At 33.3% G+C, this 13,484-nt stretch overlaps 1 protein-coding gene across 2 annotated transcripts in view; it reads right to left on the bottom strand.

Annotated features, from left to right (window-relative positions):
* The window catches only part of LOC123517771 (rho-associated protein kinase 2-like), a 54,694-nt gene that overhangs the window by 1,161 nt on the left and 40,049 nt on the right, over window positions 1-13,484 (bottom strand). Inside the window, exons 19-28 of one of the 2 annotated variants that reach the window (XR_006678578.1) lie at window positions 12,657-12,750; window positions 12,156-12,373; window positions 11,765-11,981; window positions 11,362-11,521; window positions 11,071-11,149; window positions 10,343-10,556; window positions 9,401-9,531; window positions 9,069-9,160; window positions 7,799-7,866; window positions 1-6,054 (exon numbers count right to left, since the gene is read on the bottom strand). The exon at window positions 1-6,054 is cut by the window's left edge and continues 1,161 nt beyond it. Coding sequence is in view for 1 of the 2 variants with exons in the window: in XM_045278207.1 (XP_045134142.1) it covers window positions 5,970-6,054; window positions 9,069-9,160; window positions 9,401-9,531; window positions 10,343-10,556; window positions 11,071-11,149; window positions 11,362-11,521; window positions 11,765-11,981; window positions 12,156-12,373; window positions 12,657-12,750 (1,290 nt within the window). In the remaining variant the exon portion in view is untranslated. The remainder of the gene's footprint in view (window positions 6,055-7,798; window positions 7,867-9,068; window positions 9,161-9,400; window positions 9,532-10,342; window positions 10,557-11,070; window positions 11,150-11,361; window positions 11,522-11,764; window positions 11,982-12,155; window positions 12,374-12,656; window positions 12,751-13,484) is intronic. The other variant, XM_045278207.1, reaches the window with a different exon arrangement.

The following is a 13,484-nucleotide window of genomic DNA, read 5'->3' as shown; positions in this document are numbered from 1 at the left end:
TGGGATTCTCTCCCTTAAATGCTAGTCACTGAGTGTTATCTAACTTTTGTTACAAAAGTTTCAGTATTATACAAGCCATATACAAAGCTTTTATTTAACACAGGACACTACAAGTAAAAATCTTAAGATGTACTTCATGATATTAGAAGATCTGAGTAATATTAGAAAGTAACAAATAAATAAAAAATAATAAAATATATTGGAAAAAAAAAAAAAAAAAAAAAAAAAAAAAAAAAAATCAATAGCGTAAACTAATAGATTCTTTTAAGAAGCTACTGTGTATGTGATCGTGATAGATGAATTTTAGGTTTCTTGCAACAATAGCTTTTAAAGAACAGTTCAATGCTGCCTAAAACCTGTCCCTCTATTGTAATCATTCTATTAACATATTGTTAAAATCTAATGATCAACAAACACATAAAGCAGAAAATACATCAAAAAATTTAACTAGAACTGCAAAATAATTTGCAAAACTTTAATTTCTTCAAAATATCATAAATATTTCACTGAATATGGCATGTGCTGGTCCAGCAGTGAGCTGGGGTTTTTTTTAAATAAAATATACAAAAACACAGATAAAATTTGTTGTTAGGGGACACCTTAAACAAATAATATAAGTTAGGAAATTTATGAAATAAATTTTGATCACAAATTTGTAATTTCCATACAAAATTATGATAAATGTTCCCATAATGTATTATATGTGTTCTGAAACACATATAATGCACACACCTGCATTCACGCACACATGCACACACACAGCCACACACAATGAAACAAACTTATGTAAGAAAGTTCCCCATACTGAGATTTCATACAACTGGCCATGGGATGGACACCAAACCCATTATGAAAGCATGGACTCACTGCAGCATCTGTGGATTTGCATTAGTTAGCAGTCTATAGTAGGTTTGCTTATATATATTTTACTTTCTTATTATTTATTGATCATTATTTTTTTAAGGGGAAATCAGTGGGAAAACCATTCTTTAGTAGCAAACAAAGTTTGTGGAAGATGGGCTTTCAATAACCTGTGCAGCATCAGCCTATATCAATACACCAGTACCAGCCAGGTTCTGTAATCTTTATGTTTAGCAGAAACTAGCAGATACACTAAATCTTACAAAAATCCACTGCAAAAATTCTTATACTCCTACCATAGTGTACAGAAGGGGAACTAGATAGTGATGTGAACCCTCTGGACAGCCTTTTAACTCATAATGCCTCCCTAACTTGTCACGTATATCTCCCAACTAACCATTACACATTATGGAAAGACTATGTTTCTCTTTTTCCAGAATCTACTGGTGATGCAAAACTGATGTTAATAACAAATTTTAAAAAAATCAAAAGTTGTTTCTTACATGCCAGAGATGATGGAAAAGACAGGAAGAAGGTAGGAGTTATGATATTGAGGTGAGGATGTAGAAGTATGGGCAAGAACAGTGAAGTAGTGTAGTAAGGACCTAAGTTGGAGTTGAGGGTTGCAAAGTGTGGTGAGGTAGAACAATGAGATGAGGGTAGTGGTGGACTAAAGTGCCTAAAGGGAAGGATGATGTACTGTTCCAAATTCAAAATTAGAATCCTGTTACCAAGAAGCAAAGTACTTATAGCATGTGCGTTGATAAACAGAGCATTTCTCGCAGTTAGTACATCATATATTGATGCTGCACAAGTTAAAACAAAACCAATTACATTTTTCCAAATTTTATCAAGGCTTTTGTCGTTATGTTATTGGCATCAAAATAATCAACAACTCTGAGATGACATGAGCAATCACTACATTGTATGAAACTGAAGCCATAACAATATCTACAGTTCAGCAAAACTGAAAGGACTTTACAGGCTGAGGGATTCTGTTATACAAGTATAAATACTGTAGTAAAGAACAGCACATGTGTTATTTCATGAACTGAGTAACTTGGCACACTAACATACATAAATACATAATTATACATTTTTCATTAAATTTATATACAAAAAATTGGTATCATGATTACTTTATTCCTTTAAGAAACAATTTAAGAAACCTGATTACTATAAAAATAAAGTAAACATTATAGTGTGATGGAAAGTAGGCATATAATAGGCATATAATTGGTAGAATTGAAGTATTTTCTCTTTTTGTATCTCCAGATTTGTTGTCATGTATAGTTATGGATTTATGAATAAAAACAATAAATTTATAGTTGTTTTTACAGCAGTAGAATAATGTAAGATAGTAAAATAGATCTCAGTGCGAAGATTATTAACAGTGATCAATAAACAAAAAGAGGAGATATTTGCACAAACAGATTTTTTGTATATGAAAAATAATAAACCTGCAATAATAACAGTAAATGGTATAAACATAAAAAAAAATAAATAAAAAAAAAAATAATATTTCAGCATTCTCAGAATGTCTGCATCACCTATATTATCAATATATATTAGACATCACACTATATTTTGAATGTAGCATCTCTTTAGGACAATTGTACACCTATTAGAGTTTTACCTAAAAGTTCAGATTTTATTGTCATAATACTTTTTTTTTTTCTTTTTTAAGTCTAAAAACTCCAGTTTCTTACCTTCCACATGTTGAGTTGGAAATTCTATTCTCTGAGATCACTTTTAACATTACCAGTCTCTTGCACCAGCTGGAAAACTACTCATGCTCTGTGTTTTATATCAATGTGTCAGCTTCTATCTTAATGTGTGGATTACACTCAATATAACCCATGCATACTGTAAATTTGCATATAATGAATACTTATATCAACAGATAAAACAGGAGTGCATTCTACACATCCCATAGTGCGACATTATAGCCATAAAGTATCTACATTTGCATACAAACACATACAAATGTAACACATGGTACAATCCAAAGTGAAATACAAGGAATGTTATAATTCTATAATTTCCATATACTACATGCACATGTGCACTTACTCAGTGACAACAGAAAATGTTTAGATTTGCCTCAGGACTAGGTACTGTGAGCCACCCAATTTGTATTATTGACAAGCTACTTTAGTTGAGGTTTTGTCAGGCACATTCTTCACATACCTTAGTTCTGCTCGAGATTCTGTCTTCAATAAGTATTACCTATACTCTCAAGTATTCCTACAAAATGGTGTCAAGCTTGAGCCAAGCTCATTCTAGAATCATCTCATAAACCACTGCTGATATGATGCCACACAATGCACTTACTTTTCATCAATATATAGAAGTATATAGCAGAATCCTTTCATCCACCAACATAGCACCTATGAATCTCAATTGTTTGTGGATTAGTAATATTCTGTGATAGTTTTGTTATATACAAGGAACCAACAGTGCTGCTTTTCATTAAATTTCTATTTTTGTTACTTTCATTTAAAGCAATTACTCATCATTATGAAGAAACCATATTAGTTTAAAACATAATCTGCTTCACTATTTACAAGTGAGCTTGATTTTCTAAATATAATTACAATTATAATGAAAAAAAAAAAAAAAAAAAAATGTAGCTGTGAACACAATCCTGAGGTAAACTTCCTGACCTTGTGTTTTGAAAATATTTTGTGTTGCTACTGATAAAGATCATTTCTGCTTATACCATACTTTTCATCACGGGATTTTTTTTTTTTCTTAATAAAAATATGCATACTAAAAACCACTGCATTTGTGGTAGATGTATGCATAGCTTTATGGAAATTTTCATTGAAAGTTACTTCACAATGATAACATTACAGATAACATGATTTTAATAAGCACTCAGCTACTTCACTTCATAAAATTATTTGTGAGCAATTTTCTTGATTTCTGTATATAAATTTGTAGTTAAGTATCACTTTTGATATAGGTACAAATACCTTGAGTACCTAAACCTTTCTTCCAAAGTATCAATATACCATAAGTGAATCTATAATAACTGAGGAACACCTCAACCTTACCAAGACAGAACACTAGACTGGTCAAGATATATAATTACATATTTGATATGTCAAATAGACGTTCTGCACACCATTTCTAAAAATAAACAAATATATAAATAAATAAATAATGTATAAAAAATTGAGTTTTAGACTGAAGAAAAAGAGCATGTGAAATTTGAAACAGTGTTGCTTTGATTCCAATACCTGAGACCAGATGATTTCCATTGTTATATGCAAAAAGTTACACAATGCCAAAGCTGAAATAATTCTGCATATATTATACTATGGAAGCTCAACAAATGGTAATCAAGGCATTCTTGGTGACATGAGTGAGACAAAGGTTCAGTTATAGTTTAGTTTGTTCTGCTGACATATGACAAATTACAAGGATGGGACATTAATTGAGCAATGTTAGGAACAGCCTCATTCAAAGAATTTTACATTGTTAAGCACATCACTTTCTTCTCGCCAAGCTCACCACTCTTCAGTTCTTGGTAAAAACAGGATCCTCCAGGTTATGTCAAATTCAATCATACAAATTCTGATATATGTTTATAAGAAAATAAATTTTTCTCGCATATCTGGTATTTATCTAGTTTCTTAATACTTTTGATCTTGCTTTGTCTTGAAAAAGAAAATAGTCTGGTAAAAGGAACAGAAATATAAGAAATGGCCATTTGGGAATCATGAACTGGGATTAAATAAATAATAATTTTAAAAAATCATATTATTTAAATAATTTTGTAACTTTATAACAGATGCAGCAAAAAATTGGTTTCACTGATAAACCCTGAAATGTCTTGTTAAAAGGAAAAGCTTTATGATTAATGTGGAATATATGAACTGTATTATCACCATGCATATCATACTCAATTCATTGTCAAAAGAGATGATTACATTGAGAGCTATGTTAGTAGATCAAGTGTCTATGAAGTCAATAGGAGGGGATGAGAAAGATTCAATGAAAATTAATTATCATATTTTCCACACCAATTCAGACTAGACCCATTTTTCATATAAATGGTAATTATACCTCACACTTCACTGCAATGCTGATAACCATTCATGTGGTTGAGATGCTAGAGATAAATAATTTGGGAGGCTTTTCTTCTAATTTGGATGATCTGAACCCAAATTAACAAAAAAAGAAACAACAATGAACATGTAAATTATTCAGTTAAATACAATTTCAAAGCTTTGGACCAGATTCAATCTAATTCTATTACTCATTTCAGTTTCTGGGCTTATCAGTATGACATTCAGTTTTGAAATATCCTTAAAATTCTTAGCCTTCCTCAACATTCTTGACTTCATCACACATTCACACAGCCACTCTTACGCATCATTATGTACAAAATATACTTAGCCGCAAAACAGTTCATCAAGGTGTGCTCCGTCCCTCTTCCTTCAAAACTGGACTTACTTATTACATACAACTGTCAAGTGACCAAGGTGTTGCACAACTTACTTGTTAACATTATAAATCACCTTGACTGAACAGCATACAGCTAAACATTTTGTCAATCACACATAAATCACAAATGCAATTACTTTATGTTTGCATCGATAATACAAGTCTAACCATAATGGACGATAAAGAAGGAAACTTATACATGTACACTGGAAGCATTGACATGTTACATAGTCTATAAACATATAAAATTGGCTTGTACCAAAAAAATCTTATTCACATTTATTGATGTGTTTCACAAAAATATTATTGTAACTGTGTCACCATGGGACACTTTCCTAGTCCCTACACAGAGTAATGTACATAGAGGAAGGAAGGAAGGAAGGAAGGAAGGAAGAAAGGTAGATTCAGGATTTCATAAGGCACAAGTCCCCAGGAAGCTAACATATTGCTGCAATAAAGGTTCCTGGTTTACACAGTACCCAAAGTAAATGTTACTTCCTTTTAATCTTTCAGTGTTTCTGGAGTAAAAGTTAAATTATTATTTTTTCCTAAAATGATTTAAATAAATCATTTGAAAGGAAAAAAATATATAATTATTTAGGAATAGAAATCCTTAGTCACAATAATATTTTCTATATAAGAAATCAAACCTCTTATTTTCTAATCAAATTAGAGTTTGGGGGCAAAGTTGCAGACTTCTGTACAACATATGGCCGATAAGATGATCTCGTTGATTCTCTGAAATGCAAATAGTTAAAATGAGAAATATTAAAAAGATTTTGTTTATTCAATTCTATAATGTACCTATATGTGGCATGTAAGATGCATCAGAGACGTACTAGGATTAGGGGCAGGTTGGTGAATGTTGAGGAGTGTTTGACTGTGCAATATGAGAGAATGAAGATTGAAAATGATTCAGAACAGGTTCTTTTGTACATAAAGCATGTTCCAAGAGATAAATAGATATATAAATAAACAAAAATGAGAAGAAATAAATAAATTCAATAAAACCTGTTACCAAAAAAGCATTCCAACTAGTTAGAACAACTCAGTCAAGGAGGCAACTTGACAAACTTTCTTTAAATGACAAGCTGTACAATGGTAAAAGTAAGAATTACAGTTTGCCAAAAAATAAATAAATAAATAAAAAAAGATGAAGATTTTAAGACACTTATTAATCCTAGCACTCATTAAAAAAAAGGAACAAGAGGTCTGTGTAACAGAACAACAGATAGGATAAGGCATGAAGTATACCAAGTCATAAAAGTGGTAGACATGACAGTAACAGCTGAAGACAGCAAGAGACAGAATATAATAACAGAATAAAGGATGGAAATTGATGAAAGAGAAAGCTTTTCATTCTACCTTTTTAATAACAAAGACAAATGAGTGACATCAATATACTTCACTTCACATTTAAGAGATATTTTACATGCAAGAGACAAAGGTATGTGGAGAGACACAGTACAAGGAAAGCCTGGAAATTTAAACATTTATGCCAGATTCTATCATCTTGATGTATAGATAACAGGACAGGTTTCACCGTAACTAACAGAGAACATCAAAGCTTTATTGAGGAATGCTAAATCACCAGTGAGTCACCAATTATTGAATACATACTGACAGTCTGTTGTAAGATTGAAAGTAGAATATGCTTAGCAATTTCCTCAACGAAAATAAAGACAATAAAAAAAAAAATAAAGTAAAATAAATAAATTAATTAATAAAAAAACTAAAAATCAAAGCTGTAAGTCAGCACTTTGAAGGAGCTGGAGGTCACCTCCCTAAGAGACAGCTTGAAAGTAAGCAAGCTTACAAGGTGTAAAGTATATGTTGATGGATGAATATAAAAAAGTTGCACCAGGATGAATGCAAACAAAGAAGTAAAGTTACTTAGAATAACTGAAAGGACTCCCATCAGATCCAGTACCATTCACAGGGCCAAAACCACAAAGGCTATACACAATACCATTAAAAAGAATTCCAATGACAAGTATAGGAGGAGATGAGGGAGGAACAAGCTCAGAGAATTATCCATTGTTGAATATTCAATGAATTCAACTTTAGATATACAAAAGATGACACTGATGTCTCAAATCTAGATTAAATAAATAGTTCCAGGAAAATGGAAAAAAATTGAGACTTTTTGCAGGAGTCAAGAGTAACGTTAATGAGGGAAGTATCATTTAAAAGGATCTTGACACTTCTTTCTAAGCAAGTTGTAGAACACAGGCTCTCAAGTTATGGAATAAATCAATAATTTTGTTGTTTTATAAAGTAAAATTTATACAAGATAATCACATTAATTTGGGCTGATACAAACAAGCATGTGTGGAGCCTTTCAAAATTATGAAGATGATCATGAAAATGTATCTAGAATGCCATTGTTCTACAACCAATTGAGAGGCAATAAAAGTAAAATCAAGGAAGCTAGGGAACTAGAAGTGCATGTTGTGCTGTGCATAACAATAGCCGGGCAAACCTTGATAATGGTAAATGTTCCTCATATACGTGTTGCTGGAAGCAGCTAGTCCTAAAGGCTTTTACATTCTGGAAAACCATAACCACATAAAATTAATATAAAAGAGCAACATGCTTATTAAATGGCAAACAAATTCAGACTGATGGACATGTAAGAGACAAGTTGAAATCCTACAGGAATAATTACATGTGGCATTCTTGGTTCCAATTTCAAAGAATCAAGAATACATGAAATAAATATTTCTGCAAAACTTTCAACTTTCAGAGAAAAATACCACAATCAGGATAAGAAGTCACAACTAAATAAAAGGGATGTAATAAATGCATAGGCAATTGCTTCTAGATGATGCTACTGGTCATTGTACAACTTTAAATGTTTGGTCAGAATTATTGGAGAACAGTAGGATATAAAGATTGTTGTGAAGGATGAATGGAAGTAAGTAAACATTGAACAGTGCTACAAGATGCTCAAGATCACTTCTAAAAACAGAATTAAGAAACAAGGGATACAATTAAGATGGTCAATTATGTTTTTCTCATTAATTAGTCCTCCAGTATAAAGAAATGTCAGTTTTGGTGAGATTTTCATAAATGTTATGAGCATCTGATATGTCAGAGAGAGAGAGAGAGAGAGAGAGAGAGAGAGAGAGAGAGAGAGAGAGAGAGAGAGAGAGAGAGAGAGAGAGAGAGAGAGAGAGAGAGAGAGAGAGAGAGAGTAATAAACAAAATAAAATAAACATTCTTAATTTCCAGAGCTCTGACACCATCCTCCAAAATAAAAGCACCCCAGAGGTGGAAACAAAAACTTGTACAGATCATGGCACCCAGAAAAGACAAGACTGTTCTGAACATATTTACCCATAATGCAGATGTCCAGTCTCAAATTAACAACATGCAACAAATAAAATAACCAGTCATGTATAAGCGTTCATAGAAAAGTTAGGCATTTACATTTTATAAAAGGAGGAAATTCAAGGTGAGAACCCACAATCGAAACCAAGTAACATTCTTTGATTAATCCTTTCAATACTACAACCTCAGCTTCATTACATTTCAAGTGCCATTAGGGGATCATTAACGTCAAGGGATTACGCATCATCTAAGTACTTATCCAACAAATGTAATCTATTTACAATATTATGACTAAATAATATATAATCTGATAAAATTTGAGTTATTTGTAGTACTGAATGGGTTAAATATATTTCCTGGTGTGTCACTAAGAATGCAGCACATGTAAAATAACTATAAATGAGATCAGCATCACTTACCTTGGGGAAATTTTGGCACCATCAGAACTAGTGGTGTGCTGGGCCTTGTACCCGGACTTCTGAATCTTCTTGGATAATCTTGTGACCCAATTCTGTGAAAGATGAATTAATTCTAAACTCTATTCATTCAATTTAATCCTTATTTGCATGTCATCAAACAATCACTTCTTTCCCAATTACTACCTTAACATTTGATAATTAAAGAAATAACCACCACAGACTACAGATAACTTATAGTGAGAAGAGATTACCAGATATTTCTTTGTAAGCCCCTACCCTCATAAAGGATATGAGTAACTGTCAATACTATAATACAACAATGATCATCTCACCTGTTGTGATTCAACTGAGGAAGCTAATAACAGCAACTCCTTGGCAGTGTTCATATCATAGTTAACTTTACAAGGGGCCACCACATCCTCTTTCCGATCCAGATGTTCTCTATGAATCTTGAATCGGCAACCTGATAGCAATTTCAATTAAATAAGTTGTAAGTTCTACATCAAACTAGTAGCCAAAATATGAAGTAGAAACAGATAATGTAACACAAATGTTTAAAATGATAAACAATAAAAGCAAACAAAAAAGAATCTTTATTTGTTGCATTATTTAGTCATCCCATTTCAATCTTCTTGAACTTGATTATAAATCAATTACCAGTTCATTGTCTACTGTCCACTAATGGGAGTATTATGGAATAAATGTAGATTAAAGTTAAAGTACATAAACTTTTATTGTGATATCTAGCTCAAAGGAGTGTCAGTCTGACTGACACTCCTAACATTTCTTATTCCTGGGTTGAGTATCTTACAAAACCTCGAGAGAGAGAGAGAGAGAGAGAGAGAGAGAGAGAGAGAGAGAGAGAGAGAGAGAGAGAGAGAGAGAGAGAGAGAGAGAGAGAGAGAGAGAGAGAGAGAGAGAGAGAGAGAGAGAGAGAGAGAGAGAGTTCATAACAAAATTTGTAATATTCAATGAGTTCATAGCAGATAAATAAAGAGCCATCCATTCAAAGCATATGTGAAACTTGTAATTTTTTTATGTATTCCACCATTGAGCTTGAAAATACAATGTGATTAGTCACTTTATAATTAATAGTCACTATCTGAAAAGCTGCCAATCAATATACAAGTCACTGTATGTACATAATCACTAAATTGAAATTCTCATCTTTACTCATTAATGCTCGAGTAAAGAGCTGCATACAAATAATGGCAAAGAAGTAACAGTACTTATTTTAAAGCTACTAAGTACACTGACTGTTAGTGATCACTCACGTTTGCACTCGAGGGCTGGTGGTGGCTTGAACATATGCCAAAGGTGTCGCTGACAGACTTCACAATTTGTAGGCATATGAAAGGTTATGGCCAAGAATTCATGGCCTTTGTGGACTAGAGTACCTGCCTTATCTGGCCCTGCACTCTCATGTAGAGGCAGGGGACCAGGGTTATCACCAGGTTTTCGACTTTCTCCTTCTCCAGCATACAGTAACTGTAGAAGAAAAGTGAGGAAATCAAACTACATAAATTTTCATCTATCTATATACCAGGTCAGAAATCTCAGATGAAGTGGTTCAGACAAAGCACTATACACTTCTAATGCTCTTAGCCCTGTTGGCACCTGGTGAAAAGGGGATCATCTTGTGGATCACCCTTTCCTCTGCCACAGGCTGAGAGTGCTGCCACTGAATTTCCTGCATGTTGTTAAAAGTATCTAAAATGGAGAGGGCAGTAAAATTCCCGTTCTCTTTTTGTTCCAACCAACAAACAAAGTAAAATACTAAATAAAAAATAGAAATAAAAAATTCATCCTTACACAATTCAATGCAAAAAGATGTAGTAAAATATGTTTTTAAGACAGTACTTCAGATTTATCTAATAATCACTTGAGTTAGTTTTTATTAGCTTCATACATGTTAAAAGAAGACATTATTAAGACATCAAACGAGGAAGACAATCAAACAAGTAACACAATCACTAAAACACTTGTGGTTCAACATTCTTACCTGGAATATTCTAGGGATGTCTTTAACTTCGGCTCTTATTACATCACCTTGTGTTACTGACCGGACATGGAAAACTTTTCTGTAAAATAAATCAGCATACATCACAAGTCATTATAGACTTAGAATAGATGAATTTTCAGTAATAAAGCACAGTTTGCACATAAAAATCTTAACTACTACGTATAAACTACATTGTTGGATTTTTTATTTGAAATAGATTCCTTCCACCTTTCATTTCAGCACCATCAAACAATCACACTTAAGAAAGAGAAGGATTTCAAAAAGACTTACGTTAAGTCCAGAATGAGAATTGGATCAGAGTTCTGCTTATCATTTTCCGAGTTATAGAAAATGATTTTTCTTGAAGATACCACCACATACTGCCGCCGCCAGCCATGTCGCTTTATGTTTTGTTTATTAGGAATGGACAGCCAGCCCTCTAACCGGGAATCTGAAGCATAAAATTATCAATGAATATACATATTTGTTATTCTCCAGTGAAGTATGTGTCACCATTCCCTTCATAAAACCTTTACTCCAAGTTATCTATTTACAAATACCTTTCATCCCTCACAACACCCTTAGCACAGTTGGAACTTGCTACTCAAAAGTTTTTTTTCTTTCTATCAATTACTACCTTCATACCTTGCACCCATATCTAAAATAAAATAGAATAAAGACTTTAACCACAGACCTAATTCATCAATATCATTATCAGCGCCACTGCTGAGTGAAGCAGTTTCACTATTGAGGTTTGCAATTGTGCGGTGGAGAGATTCAATTTCAGAGTCCTTGGAATCAACCTCCATTTGCAATCTCACTCTTGCTTGATTCTCTTCATATAGAAGGGCTTGAAGATCCTGCACTTCCTTCTGATGTTTCACCACCGTCTGGGAGAACTTATCACGTTCCTGAGAGCATAATGAACATTATCAACTTTATATTCACATACTTCATATTCACATGTTATAACTGAAGACATTAGACATTAGAGCTGAGGATGACAGATGATACAAAATACTTGAAATAAGAATTATTTTTGCTGATTTCTTGATCATTTATTTGAAAACTGTACGTTTACTTACCAAAGTTAATTCTTGTTGTAATTTCCTACATTCCTTCTCCTTCCTTCTCAAGTCACTAGCAGATGCCTTCGGTTTCCGATTAGCAGGAAGGTTTTCTCTGCGAGCCATTATTTCTGCCAGTTTGTTGACAGCCTGCATCTTCAAGAGCTGTTCTGTCTTCAGCTGCCTATCTAATTTGTCCAGTTTATCTTGACGTTCATTATTTGCTTTCTTTTTCTCTGAAAAATAAAAATGACAATCATGTATGAATTGTTTGTTATGTGAAAAGTTAAGACTGCATAAATATCAGATAAGTAAACCTACACAAATTCCATCAGTTATGACACTAATACTACTTTGCAGTGACCAAACCCTTGAGAACATGCTAAGGAACAGGCATCAGAGTACATTTTATCTGACTTGATAACAGCACAAATGTGAATAATGTTGCTTGTTTAATCATTTCACAAACCCTATCAAAATAAAGCACTTAAGAAGTCTAAAATAATGAAACATACTAACCATCTTCCAACATCTGAATTTGTGTATTGAGGGAATCCTTTTCTTGCTTCAATGATTCTAACGACTTACTAAGTTCCTGTTCACGTTCCTTTACCTTAAAAAAAAAAAATAATAATCTATTAATTTTGAGTACAAATATTTGTCAAAATAACAAGACAGTATAGTCAATATTTTAGGCATAATTCAAATGTATGACAATTGATTAGTGATCAAACATCAAGAAATACAGCTTTCCTCACAAAAGTATAGCAGCATGGAATGAATTTATCAATGAGACAGCGTGCCAAGACAATCCATAAATTTGAGAAAAATTTGGATAAAAGTCTATATGAAGACAGGACAGCATGAGCCAAGTGTGGCTCTTTTCCTGTATCTCACAACTAGGTAAACACAAATACACACACACACACACACACACACACACACACACACACACACACACACACACACACACACACACACACACACACACACACACACACACACACACACACACACACACACCCGGTAGCTCAGTGGTTAGAGTGCTGGCTTCACAAGCCAGAGGACCGGGGTTCGATTCCCCAGCCGGGTGGAGATATTTGGGTGTGTCTCCTTTCACGTGTAGCCCCTGTTCACCTAGCAGTGAGTAGGTACTGGATGTGTGTGGTGTGTGCCTGGTCTCAGGCCTATCCGAAGATCGGAAATAATGAGCTCTGAGCTCATTCCGTAGGGTAACGTCTGGCTGTCTCGTCAGAGACTGCAGCAGATCAAACAGTGAAACACACACACACACACACACACACACACATAGATGGCAATGCACAACAGCAATGGGATCTGCTAGGT

Source organism: Portunus trituberculatus, chromosome 42 (genome assembly GCF_017591435.1).
Source record: "Portunus trituberculatus isolate SZX2019 chromosome 42, ASM1759143v1, whole genome shotgun sequence".
NCBI classification, from domain to species: Eukaryota; Metazoa; Arthropoda; class Malacostraca; order Decapoda; family Portunidae; genus Portunus; species Portunus trituberculatus.
The sequence above is the reverse complement of the archived record's forward strand: the minus strand, read 5'-3'. Positions and strand labels throughout refer to the sequence as shown.